At 35.9% G+C, this 19372-nt stretch overlaps 1 protein-coding gene across 2 annotated transcripts in view; it reads right to left on the reverse strand.

Moving 5' to 3' along the window:
* The window catches only part of MCTP1 (multiple C2 and transmembrane domain containing 1), a 197444-nt gene that overhangs the window by 144781 nt on the left and 33291 nt on the right, over window positions 1-19372 (reverse strand). The window contains exons 2-3 of one of the 2 annotated variants that reach the window (XM_088130050.1): window positions 16936-16958; window positions 6268-6382 (exon numbers count right to left, since the gene is read on the reverse strand). In XM_088130050.1, the coding sequence (XP_087986176.1) occupies window positions 6268-6382; window positions 16936-16958 (138 nt within the window). Of the gene's footprint in view, window positions 1-6267; window positions 6384-16935; window positions 16959-19372 lie in introns of both variants that reach the window. The other variant, XM_007425963.4, reaches the window with a different exon arrangement.

Raw genomic sequence — 19372 nt, forward strand, 5'->3', positions numbered from 1 at the left:
ATTTCCATGAAACACAGAAAGGAAATAAATAATAGGTACGTTATTTTGAGAAACTAATTAGACTACATCACTTCAATCCAAGGTATAATTATATTATCGCTAGCTTGCAAAATTCTGTATACAGAAATTTTACATAAAGTTTTTGAGATAACAATCTCTATCTTTTGTATAAACAGAATTATACTATTCAGTGGGCTATAGCCTTACTTTCTAGCCTATGTTTTAAAATGGTCTTTATATAATTTTGTTGTACAATTTATTTTTCAGGAGAGATCATGCTACTTATTCTTATTAACCTTTTATAATGAATGGCATATATTGCCATAATTTTTCTCCACTAGGTGCAATTTCTTCAATTATTACTATATTATAGTAATTCTAAGTTTTTATACAGTACTCAATGTAATACATGGAACCATTTGCAGCTCTCAGAACTATCATTCTGACAACGTTATTGAGCAAAATTTTGGATTCTTCATAATTATGTCTTGATCCTCATTGACAACTGATTCACAAGACTACAGATTTAAACAGCAAGTTCCATTTGCTAGAAATGGATGAGCTAGAGTGCTCATTCATAATTTAATCATACAGAGCAGGCTACTACCTGCAGAATAATTTTGTTGAAATGACTTATTTTTGTTACATATACAATTTGCCTTTCCATTTGTATAAACTCTCATCCACTTACATCCAGAAACTTCAAAAGCACACAAGAATCCTAATTATGAGCCTCTACACATATTACATTTCCTATTCTAATTTTTTTTCCATGTAGTGAATTTTAGATTGTAACTTCGTGAAGTCACAATTACCTGTTGTACTCTATAAAATGCTGCATACACAGTGGTCACTCAATAAATAAAGTGAATTAAACATAATTTTCAGTTGGACTGTCAATAAACAGAACACATGAATAGTCAGCTCATAATTCAGCTGAAAGGACTCAAGAATTAAAGCAGTCATACAAAAGTAATTACCTGGTAAAGCAGTGGGTTATTTTCATGTCATGTAACTTATTTCATTTAAACTCATCTTTCTGCTCAGATAATCACTCAATGTGGCAAGCAAAATTAAACACAATTCCAAAGATTAAAGTCTAAATACAACTAACATTAAAATTAAAGATGTTTCATTACAGATTTTCTAAATATTAAGTAGGGATCAAATATCACTCCCAAGCTGGGGAACAATACCTGGGGAAAGTCTTTCTTGTACATGTCTCCGCTAGCAGACATATGTTTGTGAAGGCCTCTTCTCCAGATCTTAAAGGCTTGTTTGTAATAGAACATGCGGTGTTCAGAAATGGTGTATCAACATCTTTAATAAGGATCTTAGAACAATACCCTTTAAGTTAATAAAAAATACTTCTTTTCCAAGGAAGGACCTGATCTCCACCTTTAACCAACCCATTAGTCCCATCCTGACCTATTTAACCAATAGGAGAGGCATTTCTGCAAGCATCCTGTCCACATTCTTAATATACACAAGCCACAGAGAATAGAAAAATATCCTTAGCAAACATTGGTTCTATTACCATACTGTCACATCCATAGTTTAGTTTCAAACACTGTTTGAAAGCACTATCCTTTTAGTTTTCACATAACAAAGCTTTTCAAATTCCATTTAGTGTGACCCAGCTGTGAAATTATTTGAGATAGTTATCTACTGTAAAGTAAATAGAGTGATTTAGAATGTGTTAAGCTTGTTAGAGTGAGCAGACTATCACACTGAATTGTTTCTTATTATATTCCCAATGCATAAAGTGAGCAACTGTGAACTAGGAATAACACCAGCAAAGAGAGATGTATTGTTTTTGTCACAGATGTAACTTACATAAAAAACTGGCATATTAACAACTAATGTTTGCATGTGCCTATGATATCTATGAAATGAAACTAAAACCAGATTAAAGGCTTTTCCATTTTATCAGAGCTGCTTTAGGAGTTAAGAATAAAAAAGGCCAAATGCAGCCTTTTTTTAAAGCTTCAAAATAATACTTCACTCTAAATTATAACCAAATACTGTCTGAAGATTCTAGTCTTATTGGGCCTCTTTGATTCTGCTCTTCCCACATCAATTTTAAGACTCAGATTCCCAATTAATATTAAACTGACAAAGCAAAGCACACAGTGATCTAAAAAGGAAAGACTTCTTCAGTGGTAAACTATCCTGTTTCTAATCTCCATTTATCACAAATCTGACCTACATTTAAAATCTGACCTATATCCAGCTATATCCAATCTGAATATAAATTCCACCTCTTCACTTTCATTTTGGATTTGCTATCACCAGTCAGTATACATGAAAAGCACACTAACAAAAGAAAGCAAAAGTAAAAAGTAAAAGATGGTATGAAATCAATTCAAAGTCATTTAGAAGTTTAAAACTGCTAAAGGGAATTCTATTCCTTTACAGGTATAGATTGTCTAGTCCAGAGTGCTGACATTTAAAACAATCTAGTTCATATATTTTAGTAAAACATTTCCTGAAATAAAGCCTTTAACACACTTGATAATAATTTTATACACTGTGTGAAAGACAGTGTTTACTAACATAACCTTTTAACATCAAGCAGTATTTCTTTTTAATTGTTGCCTTTTATATTATTTTCATGTATTTTTTAGAAGGTTAAAGAGTTTAAAAAGAAATTTTGTTCTCAACAGATTTGGTTGGATTCAAAGCTCTCCTTCCTCCTTCAGAAGAAAAAAGAATCTTTTGTTTCACATTTTTAAGTTACAGTAAATCAAATAATGCATGCACTGAATCCTTGATGTCAAGTAACAGTGGAGGTGACTTTTCAAAGAATCAGTTATTCCAAGCTAGGATCAGTTCCTATAGCTCTCACCCAGCACAAAGAACATGCTCACCTGATATAACGAAGTTGAAACCCAACACATCTGCTTAGGGACAACAGTTATAGGCTTCATTCCCTGCTGACCTTCCATTAAGGCCCTGAAAAGCTCGCTCTTCCCTTGGGAATTGGTTGGGATGAGCCTGTCCAGTCTGAAATATCTTGATATGTGATGGGTGGGCTTGATTATTCTATTTTGGATGTTTGGGTTTGGGTTTTAGTTCCTTTATTTTTATGTTTCTAATTAATTGTAAGCCAACCAGAGTCACTGCGTCTGATGAGCAGTCATATAAACTAAATAAATAAATAAATTCCATTTAGGCAGCCAGACTGGGTAACTTCTACCCTATGTTTCATGTTCAAAATGTTAGTTTTACTTGCGTTTATTTATAAAATGACTAACCCAACTCTCACTGATAAAATAATCCCAAAGCAGAGCTTTGTAAAAGGCAAAGCAAAATAAAACAACAATAATTTTGCAACAAAATCCACACAAATATCTTCAGTTTTGAAACGATGAAACAGCTTAAATTGCTGTAACACAGTATGGAAACCCTACAACATGGACTAAGCAATAGCAAAAGAAAAGGCACAGCAGCACAAATTTAAGCAAAGGACTAGGTGAGTAGATACATATTCTATTTATGATAAAGGCCTACAAAGTATGGCATTAATAGTAATTGCTTGGGTTCTTAGTGTTCTTTGAGTTTGCTTTTCTTCTTGCAGACATTTCATTACCAGGCTAGGTAACATCATCAGTGCATGGGGGAGTAAAGTTTGCTAGCTGTTTATATATGGTAACTTGTTATTCCTCGATTATTCCTATGTATCTGGTGCTGGTTCCAGCTTATCTGGATGTTTGGTAATGAGAGTGTGATAAGGATGGATAAACTTATTGCCCCTTTCCTTGATCTCTGGTAACTTCCTTTTCTGAATGGTTTATAAATGTAGCTTATTTCAATGTGCCTGTTAAGTTTGTTTGTTTGTTTGTTTGTTCATTCATTCACTCACTCACTCACTCACTCACTCATTCAATTTATATAGCTGCCCATCTCAGACCAGTGACTCTGGGCAGCTAACAACAATAAAAACAATCAACGTTAAAAACAGTACAAAAATTAAATATAAATGCAGCCAAGAGATCTTAAAAACCCTTGATATCAACACAACCATGAAATGGGGCCCTTCATACATTTGGGGCCCCAGGCCCAGGCATAAAGCCAGGTCTTCAAGGCTTTCTGAAAAGCCAAAAGCATCAGGCCATCCTAATCTCAGGAGGGAGGATGTTCCAGAGGGCAGGCACCACAGCAGAAAAGGCACGTCTCCTAGTTCCTGCCAGCCGACATTCCTTGGCTGATGGGACCCAGAGCATGTCCAACCTGCCAGACCGGATTGGACAGGTAGAAACAACTGGGAAAGACAACATATAAAGCCATGAAGGGCTTTATAGGTGATGACCAGCACCTTGAATTGCACCTGGAAACACACCAGCAACCAGTGCACCTCCCAAAGCAGTGGTGTTACATGTGCCAAGTAGCCGACACTATTTACAACCCTAGCAGCTGCGTTCTGTACTAGCTGAAGCTTCCGAATGCTCTTCAAGGGCAGAATCCAAGACACCAGGAATTCTCTCGCATTTTTTAATCTGGCTGGTTCTAAATGTCTACAGATTCCCAATTGAAATTGTGTTAAAACTTCTCAATATGTTATGAAATAAAGAAGTTTTCATCATGTCTTCTAACCACCAATGAATGTTCATGGATGTGTTCTGCTAACCTTCTATTCTTTGCCTTACATAGTGGTTTTTACCATACTTGTACTGTATTTTGTAAATGGCTCCTGTTTTATCTTCTTTGGCTGTTGGATCTTTGGGTTTGCTTAGGACACTTTGGACAGATGTGTTGGATTACAGGTCAGTGTGGTATGAAGGGGCTGTAGTTGGTAGTTTTTGAGATGCTTTTCATGCATGGCAGAATTATCCTTTTCATGGGTTGTGCAGACTATGCTGTGATAGCTGGTACTCTGCAATAACCCCAGAAGTCCAAAAAGCAGAAATATAACATGTTCCAACACAATGGATATCCACACAACTTCATCAAAAGTGTCCAGGCATCCAATCACAACACAATTACTGTGAACACACCTCAAAAACTAACTGGCAGCCAATACTGGTTCTTCAGAAAGGAGTAGCATCTTTCAGGTAGGTTGCCTTTTAGCCACAGCATTTTGCACTGTTTGTAGATTCTGGATTAACCTCAAGGGTAGCTTCTTGCATGGCAACAATCCAATCTTGAATAACCAATGCATGGTTCCCCATTCAGGAACCAGCCAGAATTGTAAACTGGCATTCCTTAACACAGAACTCACTTCTGTCTCCATTGAAAGTAATGGCTTCAAAAGTACTCCCCTTCAGGAGTACTTCTGAATCCTATTCAATGCTTGTAACTTCTTAATTCCCAAGCAATGATCTATTAACAATGCCTCTGTTTTACCAAGAATCAGTCTTAGTTCACCAACCCTCATTCAGCATACCATCATATCCAGAGTATGCATAGTCCCTCCTAACTCAAAACATATAGAAAAATAGTTTTTGTATTACCAGAATACTTATAAAATCTTAATCTACATTCAAATGATCAGTCCTATATCATATACACAACATATAGATATTAAATGCTATATATTTAATAAGTATTAGACTACATTCATATAATTTCTAGGTCCATTAACAAAGAAAAATAATAGCAGAAAGTATCAGGTGATTGGCACAGACACTTTAAAAAATAAGCTAAATTCTGAAATATAACTACCATTCTGTCAATTGATAAGATACAGAGCGAGTGCTTTGAGCTATCTTTCAACTAATGACAATAAATGTTTGTTAATATCTCAGTTTTAATGTAATCAACTGTGCATTCAATTCTGTGTAAGTCATGCTTCTGTGAGTACACAAAATATGTTTATATTCTGAATTATGAAATCTATAATGAAGTGAATTGATAACAGCATACAGCAGCTTTTCCCAAAATGTTGTCTGCAACCCAATATTGCTGTAGCCACAGAATTATTGAACATGTATTCCTTTTTTCATGTTTTGAAAATATGCGTTCACATTCTGGGACCACAAAAAAAGGTCTGGAAAAGAAGGTTCATTGCCTTATAAAATTTGGAAAGCCCAGGTATAAGAGAAATATGTTTGGTACAAATTTACCTTGTACTCTAGCCTTCTATTTTATATGTCACCAAACAATAATTTAAAATAAACAAAATCCTTGTGTTAAGAGGATAGCTATCATTACAAAAATGTGTAGCATAATGTAGTAATAGTAATAGTGGTAATAGTATTCATCAGACATCATCTCAGTCTTCAGGAAACTAGCTATATTAGAACATTTTTGTAAGCACACTCTTACCTCTTCGATCACGAGCTGCTAAATTAGTACCTCTTCTTAATGTAATGTCCAACTGGTACATGCCAGGTTCAGCAAGGGATAATTCTACATTACTTGTTCCAGTAAGACCAATTTTCTAAAAAGCATAAAGAAAATATTTAACATCCTTTCAACAGTTTTAATATCTTCCCAATTATCTTGTTTGCAAAATAAAACTCTTTATTCTAACTAGGACATTAAGATAATAAAATAAGATTCATATTATAGAAGCAAATTATTACCTTCTCTCAAAAGATCAATTGTATTCAATAGGTAATAGCTTGTTCTACAATTTACTTTTCCTGTTTTGACAGTTAGAACAATGATTGACAGAACAGAAAGAAAAACCTTAAACAATTAATACAGAAAGTCAAGCAATTGCACATTTATATAGTTTAATAAGCAGTGTTAACAGCAGTTTGTCATTAGTTAATGCATTATTCTCCGTGCCTCCACTTCTGGAATTAGATGTTATCATCTAATTTCTTGACACTTGAATAATCGCAGTGATTTTGTAAAATTCACTTGGCCAAATATTTATTGCCTCTTTGGATCTGGATTTTCCCCCCTTCATGGCCTGCACAACTACTATTTTTTTTTTGGTACTACTTTATTTGAATTTCAGAAATTTTACAGCATCCTATTATGTTAAAATTCTTATTTTGAACATTTTCAATAATTATAGTAACATATCATTAGTAACTGAGCAGCTCTAACTTCAATAGCTTAAGTAATTGTGTTAAATTAGTATGAGCACCAAGAAAAAAAAATTAAGACACTTTTACTCAACTTTCTATTAAAGAGAAAACCTATTCCTTCAATGCTTCCATCAACTGAGAAACAAAATGTTTAAAGCTTTAAAGCTGATATAACTTCTTTCAGGATCCTAGTATGGTGTGTATCCCTTTCCCATCACATTAATTATTAACAGCATAAGCAACTGCCATTTTTCTCCATCCCCAAAAAAGGTCAAGTCAACTCAGAAAGCCATCCACCTCTACTTGGATGGCATGGTCTTGCCTACTACAGCCCTCAGACCTACAAAAAAATACAAGCAAGTATAGTTCCCAGCCACTGAAATGTTTCCATAGGAAACTATGGTATTATATTCAAAATGTTTTTACATAATGCTTTTAAGTAAGATAGACTAGTATAAATTAGCTTCACCAGTGCTATCTTCCTAAATATAAGCCAATACCAGTTAAATTAAAGAACAAAGGCAATGTATGAAGCAATGCATGAAAGTAAAGCATAAAGCAAGATTTACTGAAGTTATATTTCTTTTATCTCTTGCCTTCATTTCTTTGACTTATAATTTTTCACTCCATTTCTGTGCTTTGCATTGCATTGCTTACTCCTTGCTTAGTCCAAAAGAGAAGAGGAAATGGAAGATTCTGTCATTTAAAAGTCTATGTTGTCAAGCAAATACTACATCTGATGCTACAATGGATAAGCATGAAACTCTCCAGAATCACAGAATTTATTCATAAGGGCTTTTCAAAAGAATGACCTTTTAAAGTTCCTTCAATACCTATGGGTCACTGACAATTTATTAAATTTCAGACTTCTATGGATATAAGCCTAGAATTCATATCATGTATTCTTTATTAAATTATAAGACAATAATTTGTCTATCAGTTATTTACTATTATTACATTTTGTTAAATTTCTCTTCAAAAGTATCAAGATAGAGTAAAAGGCATAATCTCACTCCTTTTCTTCTACTACAAAGTTAAGAAATCAGTTATTCGGTTATTCAAATACATCATTCATTATAATTCATTATTTAGGTATCCAAGGCAACCTGAAAAGTAATAACATTAATTTCTCTCATTACCATAGGACAATTATTGAAAGTTGCCTTGATAGGGCTGTTTTATACAAGACAATTTTATTTTTACCATAAAAAAACAGACCACACAAAATATATTTCTTAACAGAGGTTACTTCAGTATTGGAATATACTTCAGTATTTTGTGCAGTATTAATTTGATATCAATAAAATTTTAAATAACAATTAGATTTTAAACCAAATTTTCTATTTTTTTTTTAAATCTTTCCTTATTTCAATACAGAAGCTATAGCTTTTCTACTTTGCATACAGTGGTACCTCGGGATACGAACTTAATCCTTTCCGTGACTCTGGGCGTATCCCGAGTTGGTCGTAACCCGACGCAAATTTCCCCATAGGGTTCAATGTAAATCCGGTTAATCCGTTCCGCCCTCCGAATTTGGTCGCACCCCGAAGCAAATTTTCCCATAAGGTTCAATGTAATTACCATTAATCCATTCTGGTGTCCGCGGACCACGTGTCAGGGGCGGGAAAATGGCCGCAAACCACGTGTCAGGGGCGGGAAAATGGCCGTGGACCACGTGTCAGGGCGGAAAAATGGCCGTACCCCAAGGCGGAGTTAGCACATCGAGGTAAATTTTTGCGGCCGGAGCTGGTTGTAACCCGAAAAGTTCATTAGTAGAGGCGTTCGTATCCCGAGGTACCACTGTATTTGAAAATCTATTGACAAACTACCTGCATACTGACAACCACTATAAATCAAGTAACTTTCTAGAATCAGCAATATACTCTTTATTACTAGAAACAAAATACCTTCTTCTATACAGTCATACCAAGTCTGAGAATTCATTTGCTAAATATGCATCTTTGGCACAAGTACTCACAGGGCAGCACCCAATTAAAATGCAACCACTCTGAAGTAATTAAAAAGTAAAGCAAGTAAAATATAACACTATATACTAAAAAGAGAAAAAGACAATCCAAGGAAATTTAGGAGGTTTTAAAAGTCCAGGAAATTAAAATCATCTTCACTGACTTCAAAATGCATTACATTATAGTGTAGACAAGTTTACTAGGAAGTGAAACACTTCAAAGATAGGACACCACAAAAAACAGAATCTTTTCCCATTTATTATTGTACCCCTAAGATACTGAGAAACACAGAACATCTGGTAGATTGGTACAATTATATAAATAATTAATCTATTTCCATTTATATTGCTAAAATACAGTCCAGGGTTAACAAGAGCTGCTTTAAATTTGGGCTTTAACTACTACAATCTTCTATTCACTTGCATCTGTGAACCTCAACATGCACATGTATGTTAAAAGGTACCAAAGCAAGAAGCCTTTGCACTGAAATGTGTCATAAATATTCCTAACTTTATTACTGATATTGAATCATTAATTATAAGTACTAATTTGGAAACTGATTCAGTCAATTTTTTATTCAAACTTGAGCAATGATTAATTATCAGCTCAATGATTATTTATTTTCATAAACTATGAGGAAAAATGAGCTCAAAAAAGCTTTAAAGCTCAAAGTATTTACACTTTACTCACATAAGTAGCCAGAAAGCATGAGGATCACTTCCATGTAATATCTTGTACAAGATCATATTGACAATATCTTGTCTCAATCATCACATTAATTTTAACTACTCTAAATTTTAAATAGCAAAGTATTAAAAGGGAAGGGAAATAATATTGGACACGTACAAAATTTAAGAAGTTGTTGTTATAGGATCATGGAAAACTTGCCAGTTGGTGAAACAATTTTATTTTTACCATAAAATTTTATATATATTATGCATTTTATATATATTTATAGTTTTAATGTCTTTGTAAGCCGCCCAGAGTCCCCTACTGTGGGGGAGATGGGCAGTGGAAAAATCCAATAAATAAATAAAATAAACTGTGAAGCTATGAAACTTTTAATTGGAACTGGGCATTGCAAACATTGCACCAGTATTGTACAATCATCAATGACTCCCAGTTTCTTTCCAGACTGAGATAAACTTTTACTTTTAACCTGGAAAGTTCTTCATGAGTTAAAGCCACAGAATTTGAAGGCTATAATTTTCTATACCTTCCTACCCATGCTCCAAGAACAGAAGACCTGTCAAAAGAGTCTTCGTATTCAGTAGAGATACAGTGGCCAACTATGAACAAGGTTTTTATTGATTACCTATCAATTGTGGAACACCTTCCCTATGTGTCTTTCAGGTATCTATGTTATTTTTCAGGCTCAAGAGATTTTTTAAAATCTCAACCTGTTTAACTTTCTGTAGCTCTTACTAACCATCTATATGCTACTAAAACTCTTGTGTCTGTAACCTTCAGCTGGGCAAAATGGTGTGTCATAGGGCAACCATTTTTGAACCAAGGTACCTGAAATGGGTTAACTTACAGAACATGTCCAAAATCCAGGACCCATTACTCCCATGGGATTGAAATTTGGGAAATCTGTGGCTGCTTCAACACTGCTGTCACCCCAGGTTACATGATCGTCATGAGCGTATCCCCAACCTCTTTCCTACCTACCTCTGTTCCCTGTGTCCAATCAGCTGCTGGCAAGGCCCAGCGGGTGAGCAGTGATTGGCTGATTTGGAAACGAGGCAGAAATCTGAAATTTCTTAATGGTTGTGGGCATTGAAGGAAGGATGAGGAAGCTACTTGGATGCCTGCTGGCAAAGTAGGGCTGGCTGGGGGGGACTGGTGGTTGATGGGTGAGCCCTCTTCCTTCCTTGAGAGGGCCCTTGGGAACATGCTAGAATGGGGAGCAGCAGTGGAGTTTTCCTCATGGTCCATGGCTCCCTTTGTTTCACCTCCTTCCAGCAAAGTGGTAGTTCCGCTGGTCAGCTGAGGAGGCGGTGGCGGCGGCTTCACCCGGGCTCTCCTGAGGGTTGTGAGGGGAAGGCAAATGGTGCAAGCCTATATTATATGTGGAAATGAAGGGAGGGAGGGAGGGAAGATTCCTGACACTCCCTGCCAGCTTCCCACAAGCAAAGTCAATGGGAAGCTGGCAGCAACTCACTCCTACTCCCACCACTTTTTTGCTCTTGGTCATTCTGTTTCTCTGCTTAGGTAAGGAAATATCTCTGTAACGATGACCCAACGGGTCTAGTTTTTAAAGTTTCATCTTAGAGATGAGTTCAACTCCGTAGATATTATAAATTCGTTTATAGTTTGTTACTATTTTAAGCTACATTGTAAACACTCTCATATATTACATTTACATGGTAGGTTTAATTCTGTGGTTTCCCTGGGAGCTTTGGTTATATGAATAAATGAATGAATACGATCCCAATGAAAAGGACCGACAAGACCGACACTACAGTGAGCTCATATCATAATATAGCCATACACTTTGAGAATGTTTCTAAAAAACAGGACAGACCTTTTATAAATAAAATAAATCTATCAGAATTTGCACACATCAAACTTGAGATTTTTTAAAAATATGAACCCAAATTATTAAGATTTCTCAACTATCTGAATTTAACTACAGTATGCAGGACTATACTGTCACGCCTTAATGGCTGCCTAACAAACAATGTATTCCACAGGACAGCTGATCTATTAATTGCAAGCTATTAAATGTTTATTAATACCTTTTCTTTTTTATCATTTGTTAGCATCATGGTATGGAATTAGTAACAACCATCAACACTTTGAACATTTGATGCTAACCCCATAACAGTTCTGCAATGCGCTCTACATGGGGCTACCCTTGAAGAGTATCTGGAAGCTACAGCTGGTCCAGAATGCGGCCGCGCAGACTATTTTTGGAGCCCCAAGAAGGGCCCATGTAATGCTGTTGCTCTGCAAGCTGCATTGGGTACCAGTTTGCTTCCGGGTCTAACTCAAGGTGTTGGTTATCACCTTTAAAGCCCTAAATGGCCTTTGACCAGCCTCTTCCCCATGACTTCAACCCATCCCACCTGATCACACAGAGAGGGTATGCTTCGGACCCCCTCGGTAAAAGAGCTCTGACTAGCGGGGTCCAGAAGGTGGGCCTTCTCTGCTGTAGCCCCTGCCCTTTGGAATATCTTGCCCCCAGAGGTGAGATTAGCCCCGGAGGGATTTGAAGACCTGGCTCTGCCATCTAGCCTGGGGTGGGGAGGGAAGACATCAGGTGTGGGGATGGCTAGCCCCTTAGAGGCCTAGCATTTGCTGCTCCGAACCATCGGCCTCCTGGACTCTTTAGTAATTGTTTTGTACAGGTTTTAGGTTTTATATAATCATATATTTATTCGTTTTAATGAGTTGTGAGGCGCCCAGAGTCCCCCATTAGGGGGAGATGGGCAGGGATAAATTTAATAAATAAAATAAAATAAAAAATATCCAAGCTTGTTATTAGGAAAGACATAGGAAATTCCACAGAAGGCAAAGGTAAGGCTTAGAACTGGAGAAAGAGATGTTCTTGATCTGGCTTTACTTTTTCCAGGCAAGCCGGGAAGGTTGCATTCTACTTCCCTGGAAAAAGCTTGTAGCCTGTCACTCCTCAAATCCTTTGAACTTGGTGATGAGATCATTCCAATCTTCTGGTAGCACTACGTTTTAGAGGCAATTAGGTTTCACCATGGACTCACTCAGAGAATCCGTTGTTGCTGCAAATCCTTTTGACAAATAAAATCTTTCATGCCAGAGCTTCCCCAAAACAGTCAAATCCCTCCAGATGATATTTTGCAGCCATCTTAAAGCTTCACCTATCCATGAACCCTCTCAATTCAGATACAGTGATATAATTATAAACAGAATATAATTTAATCTCCTAGTCTGAAACTGATAGAATTAAAGCCACATTAAGGTTTCAAAATGTGTTTATTTTTTATTTATTTATTAAACAAATTTATATGGCCACCCAACTCACACACAGTGACATTAGGTTTCCTTAACACAAAATAGGATCAGTTTAAATAAAGTGATTTAATTTCTTATTCCCTTTCTTTAAAGTTCAAAAAAGCCTACATTCTGTTTATCTTTTCCTTATCCAACAGAAAAATAATTTTAAAAACTGTTGCTAGACTTTCAACACACAGTATATCACCAATAGGGTCTGCAACTGAGTACTGCTGGAGCCATCTAAAATCAGCCCACTGGTATGCTCACTGCTTTTCCAAGTGCTGAAAATTCCAGATACAACAGTTAATTTTGTTTAGATCACAGCACAATGGAGAGTGATGACATTTTTTAAATGCTAGTTTTATTACAAATATAAAAGCTAAACATATCTGGAGTCAATCAGCAGGCACTTCTCCAAAGCAGCAATCCACAATTTTACACTGGAAGTCCAGGGATGAGACTGTAAGGGTCCTTCAGCAAACTTGTGTTTTTTTCAACTTTGTTTCCTGCTCTTTGAATGAGAGAAATACTCACAAGCGTAAGTCACTTCCTTATAACTGGGACAGGGATATTTCCTGCTGAAAGCTCCAAGCAAATTTCCTTTCAACGTGCATGCTCTGTATGCATTCGATCCTGTCAACCAAACTTTCTAGTCTATTACTCAATTGTTCACCCAAAAATAAACACTCAAGCAAGTAGCACAAATGAAATACATAATTCTTTCTTTTAATATCTAAGCAGAACAGCCATCATTATCCTGAAATGTTATACTTTTATAGCTCAAGGCCATATATCCCCTAAAGCACAATTCTTGCTCAGTGAATTCTGTCTGTTTTTGTGTTCAGAATAAAATATAAGCACCAAATTAGAAAGGTCCCAAGATTTAAGATACTATATTTTAAACCTGATTAAATGCAGATAAGGAACTCTGAAGGCTCCTACAGGGGATTAGACGTTGTTATGGGTGCAAACGAATAAATTTCTTGGTAAATGCCCAAGCTTTGACAGTTCCCAATAACTATAAATTACTCAGATGTAAGACTTACATTTCTGAATTATTCTCCTGCTCTTTAAACTGTATTACAATCCCAGGATATTTAGTTTAATATTATCAAAGTATCTGATATGGCGGTCTAAGTTGATAATTAATCCAGAACAGCAACAAGAAGTTTCCAGGTTCTCAGCTGAAGCTTTGGCATCACAGTAGTCTCTCTACCATACAAAAGATAATTATAATCATATTAGTAAAAGTCCTCAATCTCAATTGAATAGCTCAGCTTTTTTTTTTTTTTTTTATCACGCCAAACAGCAGTACCTTCACAGCAATCAGGAGCTCTTTAAATCTCATCTTTCTCTGCAGTTCGGCATAAGTAAATCAAACCTGGTGATGCATATCACACTATCCTGTAAGCATAAGGCCCACAGAGAAATACTGCAAGTACCACTGTACATGTATAGTCCCAGATTTATGTCAAAGTTTGAACATGATGCCTAGCTTTTCATATATTTGTTCCAAACTATTTTCATTTCTGTGGAGTCCTTGGGGTTCTCTGAGCTTGGTTGTTTTCTTGCAAACAACCAAGCTCAGTTTCGTTACCCAGCTAGGTAACCTCTTCAGTGCTAGAATGGAGTGGGGGTTGCTCTCTGTTTATATACAGTGGCATGCCCTGCCAGTGTTGGTGGGGGTGGGGGTTTTCTTTTGCTTCTCTGGTAGTTCCTTGATTAGGGTATTGTTTACTGCTTGACTGTTTGTCTATTGTTAATCTTGGTGTTCATCTCTGATCATCTGGGTGATGATTGATGTCAAGGAGATGTTCTGGTCTTTTTGTTTCCTTTTTATTGTCTCTTGAATAGTGTGTAGATGTTGATTATCTCTGTGTGCATGTTGATTCTCTTCTACTGGTATTCTCATTTCATCTGTTATGACATATTTCAATATAAAAAGCAAAAAATCTACAAATTTATGAATCTAACAGTATATGTAGGATTTATTTTTCAACTAGAAAATCCACTGATTGACCAAAATCCAACACATTATTCATATTCTTTAAAATGCTCGTTAGGCATTAAAATTACGAATAAGATTTTTTCTTTATCCCTTTAACAAACCTCTCCATCAGTTAAGCTTACTAATGTCATAAATTTGCAAATTAATGATTCCCTTCTGTTGCAGGAAAAGCTGTGTTTTAACACAATAACACATTTATTACAGCAAAAGCACCAAAGTGCCAATGGACACTTTTCTTGGGACCTACTAAATTCCTTGCCCTAGTTGATTTTATTTTTTCCCCAATTTTACTCTTAATTTAAAAAATAAAAATGAAAGCTGGTGTGCTGCCAAGCAAATAAGAATGACTCTGGGCCCCACATCATCCCCGTGACATTCCTTGAAAATAAAAATTCAGAGTTATTGCAGTGTAGTCCTTTTTGGCACTATGGCCACCTATCTAGCAAAAAAACCTGGAATGGCAGGGAGCATTCCGTGCTAAAAATTGCAGGGAGAAACTCCAACAGTTTCTAGCAACAGAGATCCTGAGACTGGCTATTATGGCATCAATGTTGTGGGCCTGCTCAAAGCACTCTTAATATTCCAAATGTACCCAGCACACCAAAAAGATTGCCTATTACTGGCATAAGCTACCACATCTATCAGACATACAGGGTATTTGAGACAAGAGTAAAAGCACACCTTTGGGGGAATGCAATTGTAAAATTAATACATTCATATAAAATTGTACTCTAATATATCTAAAAACTCAAAATATATTAAAAAGGAAATAATTTCACTTTTACATGATGCATACTAATAATTACTACAATATAATTACAGAGAAGTAATAAAAATTATTGCTTGAATTAATTGTTTTAGATTAAGGAGACAGAAATCTGGAAGTAAAAATGTTTGCAGTTCCACATTGTTTTATAATGGAAATTCAGTATATCTTAAATTTTGGAAGTTATAAACCTTTATCCTTCCTTTTAAAGATGTTAAGATATATCTCTGCTAATCTTATTCCTGGAAAACAGTGGCAGCAGATGCTTCCTAGATATCAACATGGTATTGGTTAGATTCATACATTGCCTTAAGTATGGTTTCTCAACAAGTCACAGAAGCCTGGGACAGACTATAAAACCATGGTAAGAAATCAGAGTGAATCAGTTAACATATCATGTGAAGCTACATTCAGCTTACTACATTATTTAAAACCAGCAATATATTTTCATAAAACTAATCATGTTGACAGTAAGGATGGTCTTTCATGTCTTTTAATAAAAAATTTTAGCTGGAACAGGTGCTACCATTCTCCTTCTGATGTCAGTTTTTAATATTTGTAGTGTAAAATTATTATCTCCTTTTTTTGCCAAGACAAAATAGTTTAATACAAAAAACGGTTTTTGTTACTAGCAAGCAACAGAACAATACAACACAGTAAAACAGTGGAAAACCAAAGGAAAACAGCAGAAAACTAAAGTAAATCTTTGTTTGGATCCATGGTATTTAAAATTTTGGAAAATAGTATTGGATGAAAAATCAACTTATCTTCAAACAGTCTTGAAGAATTTTCATTAGAAATTGTTTTATTCATATATGGCTGCCAATTTTTAGACACATCAAGGTAATTTTGTAAAATTTACACTTTTTTTTACAGGAATTTGGGATATGGACATTTAAATTTTGGTATCACTCTTTAAGATTATCAATGTGCTAACATATTCTTCCAAACTAAATGTTCTGGGTGAGTTGCTTTTGTGTTTTTTTCCGGTTTTATTTATTTATGTGTTCTTGCACTGTTTTTCATGTTCAATGTTTTCTTGTTCGCTATACATTTAAATGTAAATGAATAAACAGAGTGAAGCATAACAAAGGGAGGAAAAGGCACTTCAAGTAGAAGAAATATGGTAATGAAAAGCCTGTAGCTGATCCCAAAATATTAACCATAGTATGCTGTATTGAGGAAACAGGTTCTCTACTGCAGAAAGCAGGTGGTTGACTACCAGAATAGGGATGCCTGAGGGGCAGTGGGCTCAGGGCCTACTGCCTAATTTCTTATCATCAAGATTCTGGCATTACTTGCAAAGATACTTTGCTGAAGGGCTGTTAGTTAAATCATGGAATGCAGAAAGCTTTTAGGAGGATGGGAATAAAGTCAGCAATTCATAACTTTGAAGCAGAAAGAATAAGTGCTGTTGGTCGCTCTACTGCAGTACCTGTTTACTTCCCTTTTTTGAAGTCCTAGGAATATCCAGCTCACAACACATGGGGTATGGACAAATGACAAAATGATAGAACAGCAAATTGACCTGAAGCTGACACCATATGGAGAATGGGACAGTCACTGCCAACATGCGGAAAGGCTTGCTATCCGTTAATGGCAGCAGAGTAAGCCATTCCCAAACTTCTGTCTAAAGACAAAACAACAACTTCTATGAAGTGAACATTAACATATAAAAGAAATGCTTTCATGGTACTGAGATTCCTGTAAAATAATTTTATATACAACCACCCATGGGCAAAAGCAAGTATTTCAGTCATAAAAGAGTTATAAAGTTTTAATTAACCTGGCCTTCCAAAGTGAGCACAAAGCTTTCACCAGAGCCAATTTTTCAGTTTATTCCTTCTTGTGGCAATGCAATGTTGTATTTTAACAAAATCTTCTGTTAAACTTGGAAAGGGAAATTATACTCCTTATTTTTCCTACTTGTAAAAAGCATTAATTCTCCCAGGAATCTAGTAAGTCCGGAACTTTTTCTAATATATTCTGTCTTAGTTTCAGATTAAAACTATATATTCTGGACTCCTAACATGGCAAATAAAACATTTTTAAAACTTAATCTTCTTTTATATAAATTCAGATCAGGTTGGTAAACTTCATAGAGTAGAAACTACTGATTTCTACTAGTTATAGGTCAAACTAGCATTTCAAAATGAATCTTTCATGCACTCCAGCTGTCCTTATTAGCCAGTATTTAACTGCTGCAGATCAATGCCACCATTTTGCCATTGTGAGACACGTGTAATGACACACACAAGCCATTCCAATGGTTTCACTGTGCTTCTTTAAGTTAAAATTGCAGATAGTGCCTCATTTTGAACTCCTGAAGTGATTTATATTTACGATTTTCAAATATTGTTAAGCAAACAATATATGCCCTTTTTGTTTTTGGATCATGTACTAAATTCAGTCTCTATACTAACCTAAGTATTTCTTGTAAATATTTGCTTCTTTTACAATAAATATCTGATGAATCACTGTTGCTTAACATGCATGTTAATATCTACGTTAAAGTAATGGAAAAGATCCATCAGTTTTCAGATTTCAGCATCACTAATAAATATGTAGAAAGTCCCTAAATATCCTTTCCATCTTAGACTAAAGAAAGTGTTCTGAAACAATGATTGATGTTAACAGAATTTACAAATAACACATATTTCTTTTTATTATAAAGGCCTCTTATATATTCAACATATTTTAGATAAAGTTGTACTGCTGTTGAAAATTCTAGTTTGTATTTTGGGCATACATATGGATTCATCTCTAGGCCTGACTATTATCTTTTAATAATTACAAGTAGTCCTCTCTTAATGAACATTCATTCAGCGGCTGTTTGAAGTTACAACAATGCTGAACAAATGGTAGTTACGACTGGTCCTCGAAGCTACGGCCATTGCAGTGCCTCCACAATCACTTGATCAAAATTTGGGCGCTTGGTAGCCGATCCACATTTACAACCATAGCAGAGTGGAGAGATTGGAGAGGAAGGGAATGCAAGAGAGTAAGGTGTTTGCTCTTCTACACATCAAAAGCAATGTGATTGTGCTGGTAGCGGGAAAGGGTCAGAAAAAGGAGAGACTGCCTATAGAAATCACTCGCTCCCCCCCCCCACAGAGCGGAGAGATTGGAGAGAAGGGGATTGCAAGACAGTAAGCTGTTTGGGTAACGTGCCCATGGCTCCCAGCCCCAGGCTTCCAGCGCAATCGCATTCCTTTCAGTGTGTACAAGATAGTACCAATAGAAGAGAATATGTGTAGCTCACGGTTGAACTGTGCAGTCCTTGGGGCTCTCTGAGCTTGGTTGTTTTCTTGCAAACGTTTCGTTGCAAACTAGCCGGGTAACGAAACATTTGCAACAAAACAACCAAGCTCGGAGAACCCCAAGGACTCCACAGTACAAGATAGTAAGCAGGCACTTGAGCATTCCAAAGGACAGGGGAGTGATTATGAGGCAAACAAAAGCCAAAGGTGTGAAACTGAGTAGCCTTGTCTCTTTCCAGCTGGAAAGCACAGTTGCGGTCACATGATTTCCCACTTACTGACCACTCTGCTTAGTGGTAGAGTTGCCAGACCCAATTAGGGCCATTAAGTGAGGACTACCTGTGCAGTATTTCAGGGTGGTCAGAATAGTGCAGTATAAAAGGGAACTATCATTTCAATGAGTGAGGTATAAA

The sequence above is a fragment of the Python bivittatus genome, unplaced genomic scaffold (assembly GCF_059951505.1).
Source record: "Python bivittatus isolate LINGU-HERP-01145 unplaced genomic scaffold, Pbiv_v1 ctg000850_np1212, whole genome shotgun sequence".
Lineage (NCBI taxonomy): Eukaryota > Metazoa > Chordata > Lepidosauria > Squamata > Pythonidae > Python > Python bivittatus.